General features: G+C 39.3%; 1 protein-coding gene across 1 annotated transcript; it reads right to left on the bottom strand.

The window, feature by feature from the left end:
* Positions 1-850: 850 nt before the first annotated feature.
* On the bottom strand, positions 851-26,075 carry SLC5A7 (solute carrier family 5 member 7). Its single transcript, XM_059839590.1, has 9 exons — positions 25,588-26,075; positions 24,437-24,659; positions 17,175-17,288; positions 14,174-14,329; positions 11,421-11,569; positions 9,303-9,446; positions 7,337-7,490; positions 5,962-6,179; positions 851-5,232 (listed from the first exon to the last, which is right to left on the bottom strand). Exons 2-9 carry the CDS (start codon positions 24,612-24,614, stop codon positions 4,609-4,611), a joined length of 1,737 nt encoding a protein of 578 aa, XP_059695573.1. The 5' UTR covers positions 24,615-24,659; positions 25,588-26,075; the 3' UTR covers positions 851-4,608.
* Between the last annotated feature and the right edge of the window lie 275 nt (positions 26,076-26,350).

Raw genomic sequence — 26,350 nt, 5'->3', positions numbered from 1 at the left:
GTTTCAAAGATGTGGGTGGGGAATTAAACTACTAATTGCAAAAGAGACCAGGGTGTTATGGCCTCAGGGAAATGTCTACACTGTTCAACAGTCTTTGAAAACCTCAGACTGTGCTTGTTCCATAAGGGAACACCTCAGTGCCCTGGAAAACAAATCAGTGTGTCTTATTTTCTCCATCCATGAGTGGACAGTGTTGTTAATGTATTTTTTCAAAGCATTTGGGGGATACATACTCTGCATATTTGGCATGTGGCATTATTTGGCAATGCCATTAGCATTTGGAAAGCCATGCATTTGTATCTTTCCTGTGATGATCAAACTCTTAATAGGCCTATAAAAGCACAGATTTAGTTTTCAATCCACTAATTTTTGTATTTCTAAATAACGATATTTATAACATATTAAATGCCCAGGATGACTTCATGTCTCTCTACAAAGAGAAAAGCTATCAGACCCATTCTTCAGTGGGTTCACACAGAAGATCACAGCTGCAGTCCCCAGGTGTGGGAGCTCCTGACTCATAGTGCATTTTGTGCTCCTTACCAAACTCACAGCCCCTGTCCCAGTGTGGCACCCCAAGCAGAAAATCCTTGGCAAGGGGTCTGCAGGAGGGAATTCCATTGGATATAGATTATCCTGGAACTCAGGGGCATCTCTTCTTCTTTGTGACTGTGAGAACAAGGGGGAGATTACTGAAATAAGAGCTCTATTTCCAACATTGAAGCCAGGTTTTGGTATAGGGCTGTAGCCACTATGACCATGCTGATGGCTGGGGCGTGGGCCAGATTCCATTTTGCCAGGACCAACTTATCTCTGTGAGGCTGTGCTTGTGAGACAGAAGTTCAGGTGATGCTGAGTGATAATAAAATAAACGTCTTTATTTTTAATAGATGGACAAAACAGACCCAAAACCAGACAGTGTTTTCCTGAAATGCATGGACGCTATTGACTACAATACAAATGTAGTTAAAACATAGATATCTATATTATGCTTTCTATCTGCTTTAAGTATAGTCTTAATATAGCATTTCTGACACAGACAAAAATATACTTTTTTTTTTTAACTACATCCACGAATACTGCCCTGATTAGTAGCAAACTTACAATAACTTACTAACTGCACATGGAACTTGACCAATACACTTGAAGGGCAGAAGGAAAAATGAATAACAGTTTTTTCCTATGATACTCTATTTGAACTCCTAAATTCTTGTACTATATGAAAATAAAAGACTAAATCTGACTTTATTTGATCCACTTAATGTTTACATTCAGTTCAGGTTCACAAAAGTATGGTTTGTATATAGTACGTATACCATCCCAGTTGGACAAGTAGAGATGAAATAACTTTTTTGACATGTCAGCTATGTTATCAACCTTGATTTTATGAACACATCTCATGCAAAGGAGGAAAAAAACCCCTGTCAAATAAATGTTATTCACAAATGTTAAGAATATGAAAGTAAAATGTATGATTGTGTCATGAATATTTTATCTTAAAATTGTAGGCTCAGAAACAATAACCTCAGTGTCTGAAAATGAGCTGTTTTCTTCACTGATTATAAATCCAGTTTACTGTACAGTACCACTGTCCACAAATTGCAAAAAGGGAGAAAGACTTATAATTCCTCTGAAAATAAAATCTGCTTAAAGAATCACATCCTGTTGGCATTTTGCTTGTGGAAGTAACATATTTTTTGTTTGTCTTTTTTGTTGTTTGTTTGTTTTGTGTTTGTTTTTTTTTTTCTTCCCCCACAGCTATCAGTCACAGATATGGCCTTTGGTTATATGAACAGCTCGGTACAAATTTAATGGTAGGACAGCTGAGCTAAGGCAATGAAACCTGTAAACAGACTTTGCATGGGGCTGTTTGGTTTGGCTTTTGTAATCCATCTAAGCAGGAATACTGCATAAAATCACATCAATTTAATAAAAATTTCTATAGGATAAAAAGTGCAAAGCATTCTGGTAATGTTGAAAGCATCTGGTTTGAAATTTTTGGGCTAACACTTTTTTTTTTCACCTACCTTTTTTTTGGAGCATTTTAAAGCCATTTACATTTTTATGGCAATGATGGAATACAAAAGAAACATATTTTTATTTTTCAATCAAAATTTCTTTAATTATTGCAGCTCAATCCTCTTCTCTTTTCTTTTTTTCCCATAGCTGGGCATTTTGAAATAAATAATATCGAAATGTTGATGTATTCAAAACATCTGGTCACTATGCAGCATCTCATAGTGAAATTCTAGCAATTCCTGGACAAAACTGAGGTAAGAGAAAAGTTTTTAGGAAGGCCTACAGGTGATTGTAAAATGGGATCCTCTAACTTATTTTGGAACAGCAGCATAAGGCATTGGCTATGAAAGCAGGTAAAACTGTGTCTTGATATTTTCCCATAAGAAGGAATTCAGACTAGTGGATTTGGGCTGAAAATGGAAAATAATTCAGCAGTGCTTCTGTTCTTCCCCTCTTTCCTCTATAAAGTCTATTTCCTTATCTCCCTTCTGTGGTTCATGGGGGAATTAAGACTGCTGGGCTCGTGTTTGGTTTGTGATACTCAGCATCCTGAATTTCATGGGTGGCCTATTAACTCATCTGACAGGGATTTTTCATTTCTTTGCTATATTGGCTCTTCTGAGTTTTTACTGCACATCCTGGTTTTGATTCCCTCCACCCAGAGCACACTCTGGTAAGCACAGTAGTACTGCAGGTCACAGTGCATATTCAGAAATGAGTTGCAATGTTATTTTTAAATGCAGTGTAAGGAGAAAAAAAAAAAAATCAACATCTCTGAAATGAATGTTCTCTACATATTAAATACATATGTATGCTGTTAAGACTCCACAAAAGGAGCAAAACATATCTAAGGATTCAACCTTGTGAAAGCTTATGTCAACATTGAATGAACAAGTTGATGGCTTCTTCCTTTAGCAGCAAAACCTATTCTTACGTTTCCTATCCTCCCTTATAACTCCTCGTGCTGTGAGTGTTAAAAAAAGAAATGTCACTGGTGACCAGCAACAGGAGGATATCTGGATTTCAACCAAACATTTTGCGTCATACACAGATTTTAAAAAGAATTATTGGAGCAGAACTCTTAATTGTAGAGAAATGTAGCTACTGGAGCTCGCGCTGAGAAAGGCACATACCAATGGGGACAGACACAATCATCTTGGCCGTGGGCAAGTGGAAACAGCACTGCGTGTTCCTGCTGGCCCGGGCAAAGTCAGCAGAGGCCTCATCTCCCCACTGTGCTGCTTCTGGCCAGCATTGCCATTTGTGAGCCACGTCTTGTCTGCACCTGGCCACTGCTGCTGCTCTGCAGGCTCACTGAGACAGCCAGGAGGACAGGGATCGATAGAGGAGTCCGGCACTTAGTGGAAGACACCACTGTGCCTCTCACTGTATTTGCGGGTTCAGCATTCCTTTCAGTTCCTCTCCAAGCTGCTTTCAGAGGCAAACACTTAGAGATGTGGAAAGCTGTACAGCAAGCCTGGTTTTTTGAGAAATTTTTGAGGAAATGTTACTTTCTATGGAAAATCTGGATTTTTCAGAGTAATTCCAGCATGACCAAGCCAAAACACTTTTCAGCATCTTTAAGAATAGATTTTTTTTGTAAGTGAAAATTGGGAATTTTCTGCAAGGAAAACCCTCTTTCTCTTTCAAAACTTCTTTATTCTCTTTACTTTTCAATATTTATTCCATTGGTGAAGTTGCTTGGTGTCAGACTGCTTTGCTTGTATTCATTTTGATGATAAATCAAGATAAGTCTTCTTCACCCAACACCGGAATATTGTATTTGTTTTGAGTTTTTCTATAAGAGCCATTTTTCACAAGCTGAATTTCAACTCCAGTTATTGCTCTAAGAATTTTGGTGACAGTCACTAACCACAGAAAAGGAAAAAGAATACCCATATTAACATATTTTGCTTAAGGTTGCCTTATATCAGCTATAACATAATTTTAAACTTGTGGTTTAATTTTAACTTTTAAAAATTAATATATCATGTTTAGCACTCCTATAAGGAATTTATTACTATTTGTGCATTTTGCTCTCTCATACAAATAATAAAGTACTAGATTGTATTATTTAAATTTCTTTATGAGGAAAAAAAGTTACCAGGCCAAAACCCCAGGGAATTTATCTATCTGTCTTTGCTCAAGCAACTAGCTCTTTAGTAATAAATCACTTATAGCTGTGGCAATATATTTTCACTTAATGCCAATAAAATGCTGAGTGATAATATTTCAGACTTACTGTATTATAATCTCTTCATATGATATCCTAGCTAAAAACTGTTGCACATTTTCTTCTACATATATTTTAAATTTTAAATATTTTTTAATGGTACAGTATATAGCTCTGGATGGAAGGAATGGGATTCAGTGTATACTTTAGTAAACACTCTGTGATCTAATCCAACATATTCAATAATAGCAGAAAAGAGTTCCTCCCATGGGATGTTCCTGCTCCTAGAAACAACTTAAAGAATGTGCAGCGGAATTTTATTCCCAATTCTTGCTTTTCTTCTGATAAAATCCTTCTTACTATTCTTTGTAGAATATCCTGCTTCTCATTGTTTTTTCCCGTGGCTACAAGATTTTTTAATTATCTTCAGTGTTGGACAGTTCTGGACTTGAATCAACGTAGTTGAAGGCTTCCTTGTTTGTGAAAGTTGAGCTCAAAGTTAGACTGTGTCGTGGATTCACAGGTGCAAGTTCATTTAGTACAATATTGTCACTTTTTACAAGAGTTGCTTTGTCCATGTGTTCTCTACTGTATCTGGCAACAACAGCATCAAGAAAGTCCAGCTTTGGTGGCAAAGTCCCACTTTCAAATAAGTATTTGGCTAAGTAGGAGACTATGACATTAGTAAAGAAGGAGGTGAGCATAGCGAGTGTTTTAAATGGGAATCGCTGGATATAGAGGTTGTTATCATCTTGATACCAGCCAGGGTACAAGATCAAGGGCTGAAGGTAGAGGTACGGCTCTCCTCCGGTTATTCTGAGGACAAGGCCAAACAGGTATCCTGCAATGGCACCGTAGGTGTTGGTTCCTTTAATAAATAACACACACAGGAGCTGGGGGAATATGATGATATAAATGAGGTCAGAGCTGAGGTACCAGAGGCCGTACACGGATGAAGCCAGCAGTGCCATCGCTGTTGCTGATGCTCCAAAGAGAAGAACAGTGATTCTTATGACCCACACAATTTCCCTGTCTGAAGCCTGCAAAAAAAGGGCAGTGTTAGATGTTTTTCTCATGCCTATACATGTATGCCTACACTTACGAACAGTCAATATAAAATACTGAGTTGTAAAATAAAGCTTTGCATGATTAATTCAATAATAATTCCAAACTAATAAACCTTGCTCAATCTCAAGCTCAGAGAAAAAACCCTAGGGGTTGTGGTTGCCATTCCCAAAGCCATTACTCTTTGAACATAGCAAAAAGCTTGATGATGAGTCAAAGAGAAAAAAACAACAGTGTAAAAAATAACTTTTAAATAGAATCACAACTAGAAAAAAAATCTGTTAGCATCAGAATTTCTTCTTCTCTGTTTCCTAAGAAAATCTCTAACTCATTAGACTATTCTGTTGCCAAATGATTTCCCAATAAATGAAAGATTAGAAAAATGTCTCATTTTGTGAAGAGTTTAAGAGGAATTTACACTTGTAGCAACACTAATTAGCTGTTTGGATAAATTGCATGTCCGTGAGAACTCTTGACAGCTGCCCTCCCCAAGCCAGCTTTTTCACTTTTGTCATCAGTCACAACCATAATTATTTTTATGATTTTCAGTTTGTTCAACATACTGTTAGCAATTAAATTCTTTTTCTAGTTACAGGCAGGAACATGAAAGTGGTATTTCATCATGAAATTATAGTCTGTGTATCACCTAGTGAAGGTCTCACCTAAAATTTTCTCTAACAGTAAAAACGAAAACATTGTCTCACATTTTGCCGAAAGGCAAGCTGGTAAATGTTCCGAGCAAACATAGAACTTGCTGATAAAATTGAGGAGTCAGCTGAGGACATCACAGCAGCAGATACAGCACCAAGGCCAAAGAACGAGATGTAGACCGGGCAAAGGTACTGCAGCACGATAGGTAAAATCATATCTGCTTCTTTTTTGCTCTTGGGATCAGGGACACCATATTCAGTCTGGTTCCAAGCTGCAACATGGACACCAGTATGTTATCAGTAACGTTAGCAGCCACAGCACCTCTTGACTTCATGTGTAGCAAGCTATTCATATTACCATATTTTCATGCACATTCAAGAACAAAGTGTTACTAGGGCCTGACCGATGGCATTTTAGAGAGGCAGCGTCAGACCGGTCTCTGTTAGGCAGATTTAATTCTGCTCAGCATTTTTCTTTGTCTCTAAAACAAACTTTAAATTGCTCATAAATGTAGTTTTATTCAATAAATGTCTGAGATCCATGTTTTTTTGTCACTTGTTTAACTACTCTTTTGGATTAAAAATAGGACTCAAAGCAATGTCAATATTTCTAACAGAACATTTTTAGCAGTTTATCTATACAGTCACTGTGATGGGGATCACTTTCACTATGATAAAAAAAGCCTTGGCAAGGATATATTGGTCAAGGTAAGAAATTTCTGATAAATCAAAGAATCATTTAGGTAGGAAAACACCTTAATGATCATTGAATTGAACCATTAGCCCAGCACCACCAAGCCAATCAATAAACCACATCCCCAAGAGCCACATCTACACATATTTTAAATAGCTCCAAGGATGAAGAATCCACCACTTCCCTGGGCAGCCTGTTCCAGTGCTTGACAAACCTTTTGGTGAACATGTTTTTCCTAATATCCATTCTAAACCTCCCCTGCTGCAACTTGAGGCGATTTCTCATCCTGTTGCTTGTTATGTGGGAGATGTACCTTGCTACAACCTCCTTTCAGGTAGTTGTAGAGAGCAAAATGTCTTTCCTCAGTGTCTTTTTCTCCAGGCTAAATAACCACAGCTCCCTCGGCCATTCCCCATTATTACTGTAACAACCAAATAAAAGTGCCAGAATCTAACACAAAGATTGAAGTATTGTGTCTGTAGATATCTAGAATGTACAAAATTATTTAATTTCATCCACTGTGGTAGGAGCACCTTCCTTTGGGAGAAATATTCTATAACATTATTTTTCTGTGCAGTCTTCTGTTGAATCAGTCATGAGTTGAAAAATGATGTCACCTGGTTATCTAACCAGTATGTCACCAATATCTAACACAAAATTTATTTTCACACACTATGTATAATGTGAAATGTATTCATTTTACATTTGTTGTACTACTGATTTTTAATCATTTACCTGTAGATGCTCCAATTGCACCAATCAGTACAGCAGGAATAGCCATCACAAGACAGCCAAAAGCAGCCAGGAATGACAGAACTTGAGCGTATGTGGCAGAAGATGAGGAAAGAACTCTCTGGAAATAGGCTTGCCATGGAATTCCTCCTAATGTCTGCAAACACAACAGCATGCTGTGACTAGGGGGTAGCTGAATCGTTTTACTATCACCATACAGAGAACTTGCACAAGAATCACTTGAATGCTGAAAGCCATATTGCTACTTTTTAATTTGTTTATTGAATATCAGCCAGCCAGTAATAACTGCAACTTTTATTCTCAAAAGCAATGTCAAAGTTGTGTAAGTCCACTTAAATCCCATTCTTTTAGACAAGTTATTTTTTATACAATTAGCATCAACACTTTGCACTTTCATGGTCTCTGTAGTTCTCAGGTCTTTTGACTTGATAAAACTTTATGGAAAGAAATATTTTCATATTTCATATTTGAAGAATTTGCCTGCCAATACTCGTCCTCCACTAAAATTAGATTAGACTGTGACATGATATCAGAGTAAGATTTTATCTTCCTTTGTGAATGCGTGTAGACATTTAAAGAAGGTGAGACATTATGTATACACTGACCTCAGGAATCTGAAAAATTATTCTCCCACTGCCTTAAGCAAATACAATACCAATAGAAATTGGTAGAAGACACGGGCAAAAAAAGGAAAAGTTTTGATTTATGGTGAAAACGCTTCGCTTTTATTTGAATATGTAACTGAAGATCCTGATTGGACTTAAAATTATTTCTGCAAAATATGGCACAAAATAGTGTTACCAAAGGTTAAAACTCGAATGCTAACAATTCTGTCTTGAGAGCAGGATTTGAATAGTCTCCATTAAGTAACCAAGTGTCTGTCTCTAAACAGCATGGAAAAAAAGCCAAGCAAATTTTATAACCTAGTTCTATACACTAAATGAGGCAGGAGGCATTTGGACCAGAAAGTGTGTATGCAGGTGTTTCATATAGCTTCATGCACACATAGGGACTAAATAATGTTTCACAGACAAGTCTGGTTTTGACTTGCTATTTATGACTGTTTTTCTTTGCCACCTTGATAATAATGTTCCTTTATCAAAGCTTTCCAAGAGTGTATAACTTTCTTGAGCTATAATGAAACAGACAAGATGAAAATAAAGTGTGTCATAATTTGGCAGTATCAGAACTTTCCTTTGGGCAACAGCAGAAATGAAACCTTCAGGCTTACAGGAGAGAATACAGGCACTTGGGCTAATGTCTTGAGGTCTCTAAGAGAATGCTGAATAAAATAACATGTTTTAATAGACCAATTATAAAAAAACCCTGAAGATTTTTGTTTGTGAGAATTTGAAAAAAGGCCAGAAAATGTAATCCCAAAAAAAAACATGATAATAAAACCAGTGTAAATTTGCATAGGGACACTGAGAATGGAAAATGTTAGCATGTGTTTCTAGATCCTCTAATGGAAAGTACTTAATAACCACTGATCCCATGTGTAATATAGGTATTAAATAATGAAAGACCATGGTTCGTTCTGGCATGTGTGCATATATGAATTTATCCATCCTGCCATCCATCTCTGCACAGCTTTTTCTTCCCCTATACTGAAGGCATATTTAATCATTTGTATAATGTATTTATTGCCTTCTGCAATATATGAATTCCTCTGCCAACAATTGCATCAGTTAAGCATTAGCCGCACACTTTTATTTAATTTTAACATGTCAGCTCTTTCAGCCTGATGATATTTAAATTGCATTCCTGGCAATGCTGGCTGGTATGTCACTGAAATCATTCAAATGTGCAGAAATATCAAGCAGGAGTCAAGAGGGTAAAAGTTTTCAGTGTGATAGAAACTCTTAACTAGACTCCATCATTTTCAGCTGTCACAGTAACATGGTGTAAGTGCTTAAATGCTTTACTCCTTCATACAAATAGCACTTACCAGTAAAAAGAAATTGTCCAACCATGTGTAAATGTCAAGTGAGTTGATAGATCCAAGCCAAGGTGCTTGGTACACGTGGTGCACAGCCGTGAGCCCAATGTCTGTTACTGCAGGATGGGACATGGCAAAGGGGACACTGATCCACTGTAACCAAGGAGAAACAATGTGGTCAGGTCTAAGGAAGATATTCTAAATCTGTGAAATTTAAATATTAACACTCATGAAGTTTTTTTATTCTTGCTTGTTTGAATATGATTGAATACCAAATTATCAAGAAGATTTGCAAAAAGTCAGATTATGTGCAGGTGGAACATTTCTGAAATCCAGAGGGCTTGGTAGTGCATAGCTCACATGTGTCCTCAAGAGTGTGAGTAAAGAATAAATGGAAACTGCAAAAACAGAAGCAAATACACATTTATATAACTTTGTTCTATTTTACCTAACCTCCTCATACATTGTTTACACTCTTTCCTGGACCACTAGACATTAGAGGAAGGAGCAGCAAAGTTCTGTGACAGTGGGAGTAAAAACTGCTCCAGAGTCTGGAGGAGAAGCTGGGATAACTGAATCTGTGCTCTCCTCTGCTGTGACATCTACTGTGAGAGAGTCCCATCTGATCTAAACCTGCCTCCCTAGAGCATGACCATTTAGATACTGACTCTTCAGCCTCACTGATGACACTCTTGAATTAATGAATATGGGCTCTTCAGCATTACATTATTGCTGTTTATTTCAAATGGGAAATTACATAAAGAGCCCAACCTGAATTAAACAAAACACTATAAAGCTCTAGATCTAATAATTTAGAAAACTTCTGTACAACCTTCATTTGCTTCCCACCCCCCCCCCCCCCCATCAGGTTCATGCTAATTTTTATGTTATTCTTGCGGGATCAGGCTATCTAGTGGTTCTTGAATGGCTCATGCTCGAAGACAATTTCTGTACTTTGATTTATCTCCAGTTTGGGAATTTCTGTAATGCATGCCATCTGTAGAAACTTAATGTTTCACAAATGTTAACATTTATGTTAGGGAAAGAGACAGTATTTTCCTCACTGTTCGGATGAAGAGCAAAGATATGAGGGAAGAAAGTCTGGATTAACTTTTCATTTGAGGTGGCCAGCTGGAACTTGGATTTGCTTTTTCAGGCCATTTAGCACCATTTCCATTAAATCACTTAAAGGCCATAGTCCTCACAGTAAGATGCTACAGAGTAAGCATACACAGAGAGCTGGTTAGTGACCACCTGTGTAAGCAGTGGCTGAAGCCCTGCTTACAATTTCCCTAGAGCTGCACAAGAACTCCATTGAAAGCAGAAAAGAACACCAGGCCTTCAAGGTGTGCTTTGATTCCTTCATCTTGAGCCACTCCATTTATTTTAGCATATCACAGCTCTCTGCACACCTACAGATATCTATTACTGCCACTGACAAACAAAGCCAGCAGCTTCTTTGATTGCATCCTTGTGATCAGTGTCATACTGATGTTTTCCAATAAGGGGCTTAAAGAACAGCAGAAAATAAAAGGTTACCCACTAGCATGTCATTGATAGCTGATGAGGGATATTTGCACTTCCACACTAAAACAGCCAAGACATCTGGTGAGACTTCCTATATTGTGGTCTCCAAGGGTGGTGGAGGGAAAAACCAAAATGTTAACTAAGTTAACAGGAGCTTAACTAAGCTGTGTAGGTGACAACCACAGAAAAGAGAGGCAGTAGAATATCAATTCTGCAGGTCCAGTGACAGAATTTCTTTACCAACAGCTTCCTATGTCTGATGCCTCCTTCCAGTGCCCAAGTCACAGTCCTATAGACTGACAGGGAAGGTGTCAGCACCAGACCTATTCTGAATTAGATGTATACTCAAGAGAAAAATTGTAAGAGTGGTTGGACTGCCAGACTGGCTGGAAAAAAGCCAAAGAATCAGACCTCTTGGACAGCACTATTTCCCAAGTACAGGCTGTACGTTGATGCAAATGCAGACTCTTTTAAAGTCAGCACTCTGTGAGTCTGACTGGTTAGCGATGCTGTGCCTGGTACAGCCCAGGACACATTTGGCCCTTCTAGCTGCTCAGGAAAAAATCCTTGGCAAAAAAGGGCAAAAAAAGCCAAACTTACCAGTCCCAGGAAGATGCAGAAGAGCTGCACTACATCGGTGTAGGCCACAGAATAAACCCCACCCACAAGTGTGTACAAAGTGGCAATCAGGGCAGAAATAATGACTGAAATATTGACATTAATGTCAATGATCACACTTATAGTCGCACCTAAGGGGAAAACCAAAGCACCGTGTGTTAGTGTGTGTATCACAGCACGCCTGATGAGAACCACACCTTTGTTAAGTTGCTTATCTCGGTTCTGGTCTGACACTTAGTAACAGCACTAATAATTACCCCCCTCTGTATTCTGCACACCCTTTCTGCATCTTTGAAGGGAATGGGAAAAGAGGTGCTCCTGTTGGTCTAAGTTTAGCATCTGCCATTTTGCAGGTTCTTAGGAAATGGAGAAGTGTCCCAACAGCACTCCCTTACATTGCTCAGTGTCTGTGAGGACTACACTCTTGTTCTGTCTGTGAAAACCAGGTATGCCCATCCCTGATTGCCACAGTCTTCAGAAGGATACTGAGAATGTTCCTGCAATGCTACCAGCCAGCTGCCACAGCACTTGCAGGATGCATCCCCTGAGGTCCCATGAAATTGTGTCTATCCAGTGTATTTTAAAGTTCCCTCACTTGGTTCTTTTCCAACAAGTCTTCCTAGCACTGGACTTTTCCAGGCTTCTCAGGGTCCTGAGATTCCTAAAAACTGATCTTGCCAGCAAAGAATTGAGCAGAAAAAACACTGAATACATCAGCCTTTTCCACGTCTTTTACCACTGGCTGTCTCATCCCATTCAACAGCAGTCCACATTTTCCCTTTTGTTAGGATGAACTGCTCTTGAGCATGGAGGAGGTGATCTCTGAATATCAACCAGTTCTGCTGGACTCCGGGGCAGTCTCCCATGGGATTCTTCCCAGCAGAATGTTGGAGAGGCCCTGCTCTACTCTTCTGAAGTCTGTGGCTGCAGTTGTGATATTTGCCGTGTTCCCCCTTCTCAGGACCATGAGCTCCCCCATCTCATGAATATTGCAGCCAAATCTGCCTTTGATCTTTCTACCCCTGACTTGTTCTTCCTGGTGTCTAAGTAACAGGTTCAACAGAGCACCTCCCTACAACAGCTCCCTGATCATTTGTGTCACGAGGTTGCTGCTAGTGCACTTAAGAAAACTCCTGAGTAGCTTGTGTCCTCCTGTATGGCCCCTCCAGCACTTATCAGGATGGTTGTACATTTCCCTTCGATGTGTCAGCTATTTCAAGCCATTGCAGTGTTTTAAGACCGTGTTTAAAAAATTGCTCTCCTTCTAATTAGGATGATTTCAATGAAACATCTTGCAATGCAACTACTTTTAGTGCTTGCAGTTATTGTAGATGGATATTCTGGAGCACATATTTGGAAGGGTTTTGGACTTAGAAAACAACATGATGCATGATATATAAAAGCTTCTTGACAGATGTGGCTTTTGCTGCACAATGAGCCTTCAAAGTTCATGTGCTTAAGAATTACAAGCTCAGACCTCTTCCACAGCTTAAAGACCAGTGTTTCCCATCTACAACCCTGTCAAGCTAGGAGTATCGATGAAGAGCAAGCAGTGAAGAATACTGGGATTAAACATTCATCAGTGAAGATAGGTGTGAAAAAGGAACTAGATTACTGACAGAATAGTTAAAATCAAAATCTTCAATTACCTTTATAATCATTGACAGTCTTTAACAGTTGGCTGTTATCTAAATCTAGAAAGGTATTCATATCTCTTGTGTTGAAATAAAAGAGAATGGCTTGTCCTTAATCAAAAATATTGCAAATACTCTGAGTGTTCTTCAAGTTATTCAACTCCTATCACCTCAGCATGCAGTTTTTTCTTAGTCTTTTAAGGATTTTGTGATGAAATTGTGGTAAACAAGCTCCCCATTGCTTTGCAGTTCATCAGAGCGCAGTTGGAGAGTACCTTCAAAGTTTATTTTTGTTTAAAATAGCTTATGCTAGAAGGCATTACCACATGCATGTGCATTATTAGTATGATTAGTTGGTAAAAGTCAATTACTGGTGCTTCAACTCAAGGGCTTTCTCTATTCTTAAAGGGGTTGCTAAATGCAGCCTGAAATATAATTAAAAACCCTGGAAGCTGATTTTTTTCAGGACTGGATGAGTAGTTGAGTGATTTTCTATTGAGTCATAGTTTCACTAATTCTCCAAATCCTTTCTTGAGTATTTTCTTCATTTTGTCAAGAAGAAAGCCATTTAGAATTGAAGAATTCTTCAATTTATTGATCAGCGTCTGGTTTACTTCTATTGTTTGTGTTATGGAATGTTCTGTATATGGAGATCTCCTTTATTCAAAGGATTATTTTATTTAGATGCATTGGAAAATCTGCTACATATCATTAAAGGAAATTTTGACTGGCTTCTCTCGTCCCAGAGATGTAAATGAAAAGCTGGGTCAGATTTGACACAAAAGGGGCCCTTGCAATCACTTATGACGCCCTCACTATGAACAGAAATTTGCTCCTAAATCCTTTCATGCTCTTTGAAGAGGTACAACTTAAAGATATGTGAAAATGAATAGATACTTTGCCTGTCTTTCCCTTATCAAAATAATAAAAGGGGTAGCATTACTGGATTTATTTGCTAGTTAGCATGGGTCTTAGAAATATCATGGTCTGAATCACTTGGCTTAAATAGTTACCATTTGGAGCCAGAATTTTAATGCATTTCTGATATTCTTAATAATTTCTACCTGTAGTAAATGAATATTTATACTGCTTATTCCTTACCTAGGGCAGAGAAGATGGCAGCAGCCCAAAACATTTCTCCCATTAAAGCTGGAATAAACAGCAGTCCTCCCATCCTTTTTCCATAAAGCTGCTGAAAGGGGTCCAACATTGTCACATAGCCTTTGGATCGCATGGGTTTTGCAAAGAAAAGGCCACCTACAAAGAAAAAGCCACATAAGACACCAGCTAGAGTTTAGAAATGCATTAACATTAAGGGATAAAACATTCATTGTCAGTTAAAGGTACAAAAATGTCACCAATACTATTAGTTAGTTAGTTTGTAAGTAAAAAGTACAGTGAAAATAACCTCTGGAAGCTCTTACATATGTCTAAAGAATTACTTAAACACACACACTCCATTAGTATCTATAGTCTGATGATTTTACAAAAGGCTTTTTCTTATTTTTTCTGGCTCAGTTTATGTAATCTCCCATTATGGATGCTGTCTGAATTTTGTCTAATTTTGGATTAGCCTAAGAGAATGGCTTTTCTATCTAATCCTGTTGATTCTTAGACCAGAATCTAGCATGAAGTTTCACACAGTCCTACTGTTAAAATAAAACCACTTGAGATTCCTGAATTAGAAATAGAATTTCACATGTGGTTCAGTGCACACACAGCAAATCTGATTCTTTCAGGACAATTCAGATTTACTATGTATGTTTGAAACAACTTTACTACACCTCCAGGATATGTCAGAGGTCTTCTGAGTTCTGCCGGTGTCAGATTCCCTGAATATTTCTTATACAGTTATTTCACTCATGTATGTTCAGGAATTTTGATATATCACTATTCTGCTCTACCTGGCTGGTAGATGGGCTGGATATGTTCATAAATGTGGAAAGGCATCCCCTCCTCAAATTCTTTCTGTCTTGGGGAAATTCTGTCTTTCTATCTGAGGAAAGCTGAAAGAGCCCTTGTATGGAAAGCTGTGGAGTTGAGATCTGCACATGACTATAACCAAGTCACCACAGTAAAACTGCTGTATAATATGGTATAATAATGAACTGGAAACCCTGTCAGTTCGTCAGTTCCCAATAAGATATACTGTATGGCATTTGGCAACCCTTAATTAGGTTCCTCATGACAAGATATGTCATTTATTCCTTGTATTGTGCAGAAGATTTTCCAAATTTCTATGTATTGCCTTTTATAACTCATATTTCTTCATTTCCTCAAGTTCCCTAAACAGAAGGTATTGGGTCACACACTGTCGTCCCAATTTATAATGCTTACGTGAATGCTGTGTTTAGGAAGGTAGATGCAGAAACCCTTCAGCTTTTTATTTATTTTTGGGGGGGATTTTTGGTTTGGTAATGGATCCTTCTCCTAGTCTACTTGTTATGCCATCATTGCAAAAGACAACTGAAGAAGAAAAAACATAATCTATTAGGATGTTCAAACTCCTGTCAAAGGAAATAGGAGGTATTCAAACTTTTAAAACTAAATTGCTTGAAAAAGTAAGGAAAATAAAATTGTATGGAGAGCAAACAGGGAGATTAACATCTTAAATACTTTCTGTCTGAAGCAGTAATATTTCTCCCAGCCTTGTATTTTTAATTTTGATTATGTATTTTTTTAAAGAAGGATAAAGAATTCCTCCCCTCAAACCTTCATGTACAGATCATGCCTAGAGAAATTCTTTCTCTCCATGCTCTGCAGAGAGATAGATGGTTGCACATGTGGACTGCTTTTCTCTGCAGTGGCCATCATAATTTTCAGGAAAAACAAGTCTGGGTATCTCTAAACAGCTGAAAACAGGCAGAGAGGCTAACTCTTCTGGGCTATTGTTAATTTGTGTCAATTCTTCAGAGGCTGAGAGCCAGGAGGATGCTTGTGACTCCAATCCCAACAGCCGGTTAGTGACACCAATGGCACCTTGTGACCTCCTAATGACACCAACTCCTCTCCAGGAGGAGAGTGACATTGTTTTCCTTACAGCACACAGAGCTGCTCTCAGGGGTGACAGCCACTGCCAGAACTGGAGCTGGCCTGCACATGCCAGCGAGGATTGTCTGCAGTGGGGGAAGTTTGTGCCTGGGAAGTGAGGATAACTAGGACAGGCCACTGGAAAGCATTTTCAAGGAGATAAAAGAAAGAGGAAGGAAAACACGTTGTATAGGAAGAAATAAAAAGTGGAAGAGGATCGGCATAAGCAACCAAAGGAAACAAAGGGACAGATTAGGTAGGAGGACCCTGAGAATAGACTTTTTCCATAAAGCTGCTGACTGATGTACTCACTTTTCTAATATTACTTGACTGAGGGGTCAAATAATCTTAGAAAAGTGAGTACCTCAGTCACATTAAGGAAATATGAAAAACACAGGATCTTTAACAGCATGCTTTTTAAACAGTTGCATCATTATTTCAGCATTAGAACTTATAATGTCTGTATTTTACACTCTGTCCCTGCATATATCAGGATTCTGCATTTGCACTGTGATGTGTGATTTAGAGTTTTGTACATTTAAGAGGTTGCATGTTACAGTTTTCAGGAAATAGTTTCCAGTCTTAGGAAATATGTGCTACATACTTCCTACACAAAATCAGAAAAGTTACCTAGATTCTTGGAGGAGAACTATAAAGTATAAGCACTTTCCTAACCCAAAAGGATAGTTGATTAATTCCAAGATTTATAGGTGTACTGGTACCTGGGCACCTGGGTCATGTTCCAGATCATATAGGCAATTAAAGAAAACTTGAATATATTAAACTTGGTGTTGACAATTTAAACACATCGCTGCCCCCCTCTACCCACCCCCAAAGAATATGGTTGTAATAATTAAATTGGTCTTGGCAAGCAATTTAGGAGACTTGAGATATCAAACTATTTGCAGAGTTTTTTTGTCTTGTTTTGTTTTGTTTCTCTCAATAGCCAAATGTACCAGAAGAAGGGATCCAGTTTACTTCAGCAACCAGACCCTAGTTTTTTATTTCAAAGAATGAGCTTGACATCAGAACTCTTTGAAATGAGGGCCTATTAGTTTTCATATTTGCTTACCTAAAACCAGGCTAAGGGAATATCCAATAGGAGCCTGAGCCCAAGCTAGACCATAGTCTGGGACATACACAGCTTCTGCTGTCCCATTGATGTAACCTCCTCCAACCCATGTGGCTGAAAAGGAAGAGACGGAAAGATTTTTAATGTCCACAAAGAAAGAAAAGATCACACACTGTATAATAAAATCATCATTATGTAGGATATGGCTATTTTTTATTATATGAACAATACAAGTGCCAGGCATGGCATCCTTTTATTAAAGGCAGCCCTAATTTAAATTTACAGCCTAAGCATATGAAAAAAGAAGTCAAATGGACTAAGGCAATCATCAAAGTGTCTAAGTCTCTATATAGTCAGTGGAGATGTGAGGGTTGAGTCCCCCACTACTTATTTACCGTTACTATTTTGTTTGTACAAATGAAGGAGAGGTATAAGGGCGAGTATGAAGAAGAACATGTAAATTAGGCAAAAGTTTGATGAACACATTATTTACCAGGACCTTAATGAAAAAAAACCAAAAACTTTAAACCTTGTTAAATTTTTTTCATTACATGAAGCATACTAATAAACTCTGAGTTCTCAAAAGTTTTCTATATAGAGTTGTGGTGCTTTTTTCGTTGCCATAAAAGTTCTTAACTTTAATTAATTTACTTTATTCTCCCTTGACCCATATTCAATAAAGGATATGTGCTATTTCCAATATTTCTGATTTTATCTCTCTCTCCAAAAAGCAGTATTTTTAATATACTGACCTCTGACACTTAATGCGTTGATTCTCTGCCTTTAAGGGAAGTTTCTACATTTGAGAATTTGGGATCAACAGCATATATGAGAGAAAAACTCCAACACAGAAATGTGTTGTGATTACATATGCAAAAATATTTCATAACAAATCAAGTAATAAAGTTCATCTCTTCCTCTTTGCAGATTCCATGCAAAAAAAAAATATTATCTCCTATGTATAATAAGCATGTTTTAGAAATCCAAGGTTGCAGTTTGAACAAGGGCAGACAGACAATTACCAGACCTGGATTTTTGTAATGATGTTTTGGTTTGTGTCAGAAGCCTTTACTTTTTCATGTAAGAGTAGTTAGGGTTTCTGTGTAAAAAGTTACAATAGTTGGAAATGTATTTTTCTTAAACATTCCTCAGAATTTTCCCATCATCCACCGTTTTGCAGGAAAACTTGATTTTGTGTTTAAGACAAACAATTGGAGAGAAAAACAAATTAAGAAAATTTAATAAAATTCTTTAAGAAATTTCATTAAGAGCTAAATAACTGCTCTTTTCCGCTTGACTGTGATATCTCTCAAGTAGTACTAGAGGGTATTTTGCTGGATTTCACTGTGGCTTTAGAATCTAACATCTCCAGCAACCAGAGAATTACAATTGTCCCCCTTTCATCAATTTGAAGCACAGGAATGAACCATTCTATTGTTGGAAATGGTATAATGGACTTTTATAAGGGGTGTGCATGCAGAGAAAGGCTGCAGCAAAAGAAGTGACCCAAGGAGACCTGTTATGAGTAGAGTTTTGGTTATCAAGAGCTATTGTGTACTGCAGAGATAAGGGGTGAGTGATGCCCGTATGGGGCCACATGCGGAAGATGGGTCAAGGCTGATTCTTAACAAGTAGAGCAAGGATACATAGTCTACATAAAAAGTTGTTAAACATTTGGGATTTTGTGAGTCTTTACAGTGTGAATTAAGATAGAGGGGAATACTTTGTTTACCAGATTTCTAGAATTATGGAATTGTTTGGATTGAAAGGGACCTGAAAAATCTTCTATTTCTAATCCCTCTGTGATGGGCAGGGATGCCACCCACTAGACCAGGTTGCTCAAAGCTCTGTCAAACCTGTCCTTAAACACTTCCAGGGGTGGGCAACCACAACATCTCTGGGCAACCTGTTCCAGTGCGCCACCACACTCACAGTAAAGAATTTCTTCCTAATATATAATCTAACCTACCTTTCAATTCCCTACCTCTACACCTCATCCTTTCACTACTTGCCCTGATTCCAATCTTTTCTACAAGCCCCCTTTAGGTACTGTAAGGCTGCTATCAGGTCTGTGCAGATCTTTCTCCTCTCCAGGCTAAACAACTAGCCTGTCCCAGAGATCAGTGTTGGGCCCAGTCCTGTTTAATATCTTTACTGGTTATCTGGATGAGGGGATTAAATCTACCATTAGCAAATTTGCAGATCACACAAAATTGGGTCAGAGTGTTGATCTGCAGGAGTGTAAGATATGGACAGGCTGGAGAGATGGGCTGAAGCCAACTGCATGAGATTCAACAAGACCAAGTCTTAGCCTTTGGTCACAGCAACCCCAGGCAGTGCTACAGGCTGGGGGCAGTGTCTGGAAAACTGTCCAGCACAAATGGACCTGGGGATGCTGGTCAACAGCAGCTGAACATGAGCAAATGTGTGCCCGGGTGGCTGAGGAGGCCAATGGCAGCCTGGCCTGCATCTGCAATAGAGCAGCCAGCAGGACCAGGAAAGACATCATCCCCTGGTACTTGGCACCCCTAGTACTGTGCCCAGTTCTGGGCCCCTCACTTTAAAAAGGACATTGATGCTGAAGTGTGTCAGCAAAGGGTGACAAGGCTCGTGAAAGGTCTAGAAAAGATGTCTGATGAGGAACAACTGAGGCAGCTGGGTATGTTTAGTCCTGAGAAGAGTAGGACCTCATTGCTCTCTACAACCGCCTGATAGGAGGATGTAGTGATGTGGGGTCAGTCTCTTCTACCACACCTGCAGTAAAGCACAAGGAAAACAGTCTTAATCTGAGGCAGGTGAGATTCAGATTAGATGCTGGAAAAACAGTTTTGACTGTTAGGGCAGTCAGGCATTGGAATATCTTTCCCAGGGAGGTGGTGGAGTTACTGTCCCTGGAGGTGTTTACGAAGTGTCTGGATCCTGCACCGGGTGATGTGGTTTAGGGGCTACAGTGGTAGTGCTGGCTTGACAGCTGGACTCGATGATCTTGAAGGTGCCTTCCAATCCTGATGATTCTACAATTCTGTGATTCTAAGTTTTTCTCAGTAGGGCTGCTCTTAATCCACTCATCACCCATCCTGTATCCATGTTTGGGTTTGCCCAGATCCAGGTGGAGGATCTTCCACTGGGCCTCTTTCACTGGGCCAGGTACCTTTATATGGGATCCCTTCCCTCTAGAGTATCAACCACAGCACTCATCTTGGTGTCATCTGCAACCTTGCTTTAGAGTGCCCTCAATCCCCTTGTCCACAGCCCCGACAAAGCTGTGGAATAGTACTGGTCCCAGTATGGACCCCACTCTCTATGGAAAAATCTGTGACTACCTGGGATGTGTGTTGCTTATTCTGTCTCAAACAGCATAATCTTATGGAATAAGCACCTGTATCCATTATCAAAAAGTAAATATTTAGAAAGGGAAGCTTATTTGTCTCTTTTCCCTGAAAATGCATAAGCATGAATTCTACATTAATTATATACTTGGTTACAGGTGGGAATAATATCCCATAGTCAGGGGCAGCTGTCCAACATTGCTGCAGCTGTGGTGAAGGGGGTTTCCAGCTCCAGCATAGATTTGCCAATACCTGCTACAGAGGTGTCAGATGTCCCACAAGGGGCACTTGGATGCCATGCCTAGCTCCCTTATTTTCTTCTGGAGGAGATCAAGTCAATTCCCTTCTGTGTGATGTTGTAGGGGCCATTACCCTCCACTGTCTGCCCTGCAGACAGATACTGCTGTGTAAGGTGGCATGAAGGATTTAGCCCTTATTTTTAATTTCATTTCTTCATTTCTGGATTGGTGTTTGAAAAATTGCTGGTAATCAATTTTTATGTACACATGACTGTTCTGGAGCACCTGTCAAGGACCACAGAGCTCTAGGAAGGTGTTTTATGTCTTTTTCTGAGAGGGTGAATAGATAGTCAGCACGTACACTGACACAGGTAAATACACGAGAAATGGAATAAAGGGATAAGATAGGATGGGATTTCAACCTTAGATATTAATTTTCTGATCCTCATTTGCTAGACCACAATTTAAAGTTAGTATAATACCATTATTTTTGGTGAAATTCTTTTTTTTTAACCTAAATCAGCCAAAAGGAATACAATATTTAATAATCTATGGAAGCATTCATGTGGTAATCTATTTTAATCTTCTCTTTGCCTGCTGTCTGAAGAACAAAAAAATGCAGCAAATACCAACATCCATTTAAAACATGCACTGTGAAAAATGATCAGACAAATACTGAGGTTAAGGAGTTCAATTTTTCTTCTAGTTCCTGTGAGACACACAGAAGTTGATCTCTGAGTTCTTGATATATAGTGATATATACTAGGAAACCAAATTTTTTGACACTTCTTCAGGAAGAATTTCTTGTCTGAGTGCTCAAATTATTTAATAAACTCATCAAGTTCTGTAAAATGAAAATTCTGATCCTCAAGGATTAGAATAAAATAGAATTGTGTATTTTTTTTTTCATGTGGAGGGGTTATGTAGCTCTATCCAACTAAAATGCAAAAATTACATCAATAGATTATTACCTTTTGGGTCATGTTTGTGAGCATTTAGTTATGTAATCCCAACTATTTCCTTTGAGGTTTAAACTCAGTCACTGGAATCAAATTAGATTCAATTATGTTGCAGATATGACTTGATAAAAAAATTCTTCACAAAAATAAGGAATGCTAGTATTTAATGCAACATTTTATGTGTAATTATATAAAAATAATACACAGATTAAATGTGTCTACTATGGTACAATGTTATTTAATTTTAATGTGAGCTGCTCTGATCCATCCACAATTCAATGTTTTCACTCTTTCTGTTTTCTTACTTGCAGACACACTCAACCTTCAACAGGTTTGTGTTCAGCATTTCAGTAGCTGGTTGATACAGCTTTTTCTTCTTCATGATCATAGCATATATCCAAAAATATCCACAGCTGTTTTTCGTAGGTAGTGCTTTAAGATTTTTCAATGTCGTTTAGAAAATCAGCTGTAATTACTCTGGAATCTAGACTTTGATGCTTGTGTTCTGAATTTTATTTCAAATTTATAGGCTAAGCGCCGTCATCCTCTCCACTAAGCAACCCTAGAAACTTCTACCACTTTCATGGCTGATACCCGGAGAACATTGCAGCTTTTGTCGCAGGCAAAAAAAAGAAAATAAGGCCTTATCTCATAACCCAAAGTGCTTCATGTACATAAAAACAATATCCTTTCTGGAGATCTTTAAAACAATTCTTGTTTTCCTGTTGTGGGGTAGGCTTTGCTTTCTAATTTATATTTAGACAGTTAAACCTGTAAAACATAAAGATGATGTTGGAATAGTCATGCATTGAGAATAGTCAGGGTTGCGAGGTGCAAAATCAGCATCAACCATTTTTTAAAAAGCAATTATGCCCTTAAAAATATGTCTCTTTTGTAAAAATTATCAACCTGTAAAAATGATTGTCGATTTTTATCAGCTTACTTTCATAATTGTTCTGTTATGACTTTAGAAATCAAACACCCTCACCAAGACAAAGCTCAGACTAACCCCTGGCTCAGCAGATTTGTGCCCAGATCTTGCTTTATGTACCAGCTGTGGTTCACTACACCTGAAAGGTAGGTTAGTTGCCATATCAAGCTTTAATTGCCAGATTTAAGGCAGGCATAGGGGGAAAAGAGTGTCAGCCTTGACAGTATAAAATCCGTGATACTTTTAGCTACCCAAAGGCTTTGGGATCAGTCTGATATTCTGCTGCAAAGATGAGACGCTGCGCCATCTCTAGGGTTTGCGCAATACAGGATGAAGATGTGTGGGTGTGAATTGTGGTGGCTACAGAACATGCCTGAGATATAGGAAATCCCAGTTCAAGTCTCATCTGTGCTTCAGCTGTTACACAAAATATTCCTGTAAAATAGGATTAAGGAGACCAGAATCTGTATCTTCTATTTGCAAAGCCATTAGTCATAGCCACTTCTGTGGGAAATGCTTTTTTATCTCGGCTCCCCTGATTTCATGTTTATTGTTTTCTGGCAACCAGTATTTCTGCAAAATATTCTGTTTTCAGTGCCTTTGAAAACATTTCATTCGGCAGAAAGCAGTCTAACCAGCTCTCACTATGAGCAGACTCTCGTCATATCTTATGCACCAGTAGCTGATGGATGCGTGATACAGTAAATTACAGCATAGTGCAAAAAGGAGAACATCTGACTGTATTCAAACTTTATTGACTTTTACAAACATTCTTTACTCAATATCTAAACATTCAGTCTTCGAATGAGCCAAACGCCCCTGCAAAAGAATGTGAAGTTTTCTCAAATAAAGAATGCAGATTTTTGGCCCAGGTTTTAGCTGGTTCTTCCTTATGAGATCATTGTGAAAGCAGAGCAGGGCAAAACAGCAAAACATAAATATAGTCAGATAAATTCAATTTGACAATTGAAAGGGCTTTGCCTGAATAAGATTTAGATGAAATTAAGAATAAAAAAAAAGCAACCATGCCTAAACATTAATTTGCCTTAATATATTGGTGGGCAAATTCACTCTTCCTATAATGCATTTTTGTTCCAATACCATAATATAAGTTTTAAGATTTTGGACAGTATTGTGAATATCTTATTCACCCAGGAAAGACAGCTGCTTTGACTGGCTCTGGAAGTCAGAGAGCACCGTTTACAAAATCAGTGAAGAACTCTTCCTTCACCCAGCCTTTTCTTACTGATACTACTATTGAGAGTAAAGCATTATTTTGTCCAATTGCTGAAAAAGAAGCTAAAAGAATCCACAAAATAAGTTTGCTGAAATCTGTACAGTTACAAGTCTGGAGTTATGTCAATTTTCTTTTAGAAAGTTAATTTATGTTGCACACCCTCCCTTTCCCAACAATCTTTTTCCCTATAAACTTTGTTTTACTCAGATTAAACAAACCAAATAAGCCACAAATATGGATGGTTTTAAAAACTATAACAATTATTTTAAGACTTTCTAATTAATCTATATTAATTCCATACTTTTGCCCCAAACATATCTGATCTACAGATGAATATGGAATGAAAATATATGTAAACTAGTTAAAATATATTCTTTCTGTAAGATTTACAAATATTTGTTGTTTCCATACAGATGCTATATTTGGCTGTTCATTAAACAATTGGATAAAAAAGTATATCTATTTTCCTCACTTTGCATTACTCATCATGCAACCTGCAATTCATTCAGATGGAAAACTGACAAGTTTTACATTGACTAGGAAAAAATAAGGTGGTTTTTTACATACCTGTCATTGTGAATCCACCAACTAGCAAACCAATGTCTCTTCCACCGACTATAATAGCTTCGCTGCGATCCCCTTCGCTGCCGGTGTTCTTGGTTTTCCAAGCAGCCCATATCCCTACTGCCAGGATTGCCAGGTAGAAGACAACTATGGCCACCAGTCCCTCCACATGGAAAGCCATGTTGAAGTCCCAACAGTTTCTTTTATCGCTATTTCATTAAGACCTCTGGAGAGAATGCAATAATAGGTCTGCTTTTAGCATGCCTGCTTTTTAGAATCAGTGTACAAAAACCCTCAGATGGTTTATAAAGAGACTATTCCAGTGAATTTATGAAATGAGAGTTTCAGATGTAATTGAGATTAATGTCACATGCCAATTAAAACGCCTGTGGAGCAACAACCAGTGGTTACAGTCTCTGTACACAAAAGGGAAAGAATGACGTGGCTGAAAGCTAAACTATCCTTAGAAGTCAGTTATTGAGCACTGAATTGTTTTGGTATCACCAAGTCCTCAATGTCTGGGAACTTTTCAGTCACAGACTAGTTTGGTACAAGAGATAGAAGATCTTGGCCATGTGGACTATTACAAAAATCTCTATTTTGAAGACAAAACTGTCTTAAGTAATACTAGAACTATGTATAAGTAATAGCTACAACAGCGAAACACATCTTTCAAGTGTTTGTGTTGAAATGCTGAGTCTGGTGCCCCTTGTAACATCTCCCGTACTTTAAAATCTGCGATTTCTTTTTTGCAACATTTAATTGTCCGTCCAGCATGAAACGTATGAATCTGTTCTCTCACAATACGGGAAGCAAACGGAAAGCTTAAAAGCTGTCGAAGGCAGAAATGTTGAAGTATCCGAACTACAGCGGGGGAAAACTCCCGAGCGGCGCAGACAGCTGCAGCCCCGTACCCAGCCTCTCCGGGAGCCCCCTCCCCATGCTGGCCCCGCCGCTCCGCGTTCGCTCTCGCACAGCCGAGCCGGCAAGACCCGTCCGCGCTCCCGACGGCTCCGCGGCGGGGCCGGCCGCCCGAGCCAGCCCTACCTCCGGGGGCTCCGCGCCCCCGCCCCGCGCCCGCCGCAGCAGCTCCCGCCCGCCCGGAGCGCCGTCGGGCCGGGAGAGGAGCCCGCCGCCCGCCGCCCGCCGCCCACCTGCGCTCTGCCGCCGCGCTGGCCCGCAGCCCGCGGGGCACGGCCGCCCATCCCGCGGGGCGGTGTCGGGACCGAGCCGCCGGGGGCTTTGTCCCCGCCCGGGGCTTTCCTGCTGGCGGGGGGAGGGATGGAGCGAAGGAAGGATCGTCTCTTGCCCCGCGGTGCCGACGGCTCTCCGAGTGCTGAGGCTGCGACGGGGGTCTCGCGGATTAAAAAGAGGAAAATCTCTTTATAAAGGAGGAGGGTTCAGTGGGGTGAGAGGACCGCGTCCGTCAGAGCTGGGGGGAGGAAGGGGGAAAGACGTCAGAGTGATAGGGGACGTTGGGGGGAAGTAAGGATGACTCAAGGGAGACTGATTGTCGTGTCATGGCAGGGAAGCAGGGTTAGGAAGTGAAATTGAGGTGAGAAGACAAAAGGGAATGAGGGAAAACAGGAAGGAACAGGGTCATATTGAACCAACGGGAAAGAGGAAGAAAAGAAAGGGCTGGTCTAAAAAGGCATATTGAAAAGAGTGATGGAGAAAGGGAAGAGAGCAGAGATAGGGGGAGGGCAGGTGACCCTTGCGCTCCCCTTGCCCTCCCTGGCAGCCTTTCTTTGCCACCCCTGGGCCTGGCATTGTGTGAGAATCAAGCCAAGGTATGCCTAGGAGAGGCTGGTCAGGACCATCTTTTGCCACACCTCCCTTCCAAACCTGGCTGAACATGCATTGGCCTTTCCCAGATCTGGGACAGCTAGCTCTTTGGGAGACTCTTTTTTTTTTTTT

This window comes from Haemorhous mexicanus, chromosome 2, assembly GCF_027477595.1.
Source record: "Haemorhous mexicanus isolate bHaeMex1 chromosome 2, bHaeMex1.pri, whole genome shotgun sequence".
NCBI classification, from domain to species: domain Eukaryota; kingdom Metazoa; phylum Chordata; class Aves; order Passeriformes; family Fringillidae; genus Haemorhous; species Haemorhous mexicanus.
Note: the sequence above shows the minus strand (reverse complement) of the source record. Positions and strands in the feature narration are given on the sequence as shown.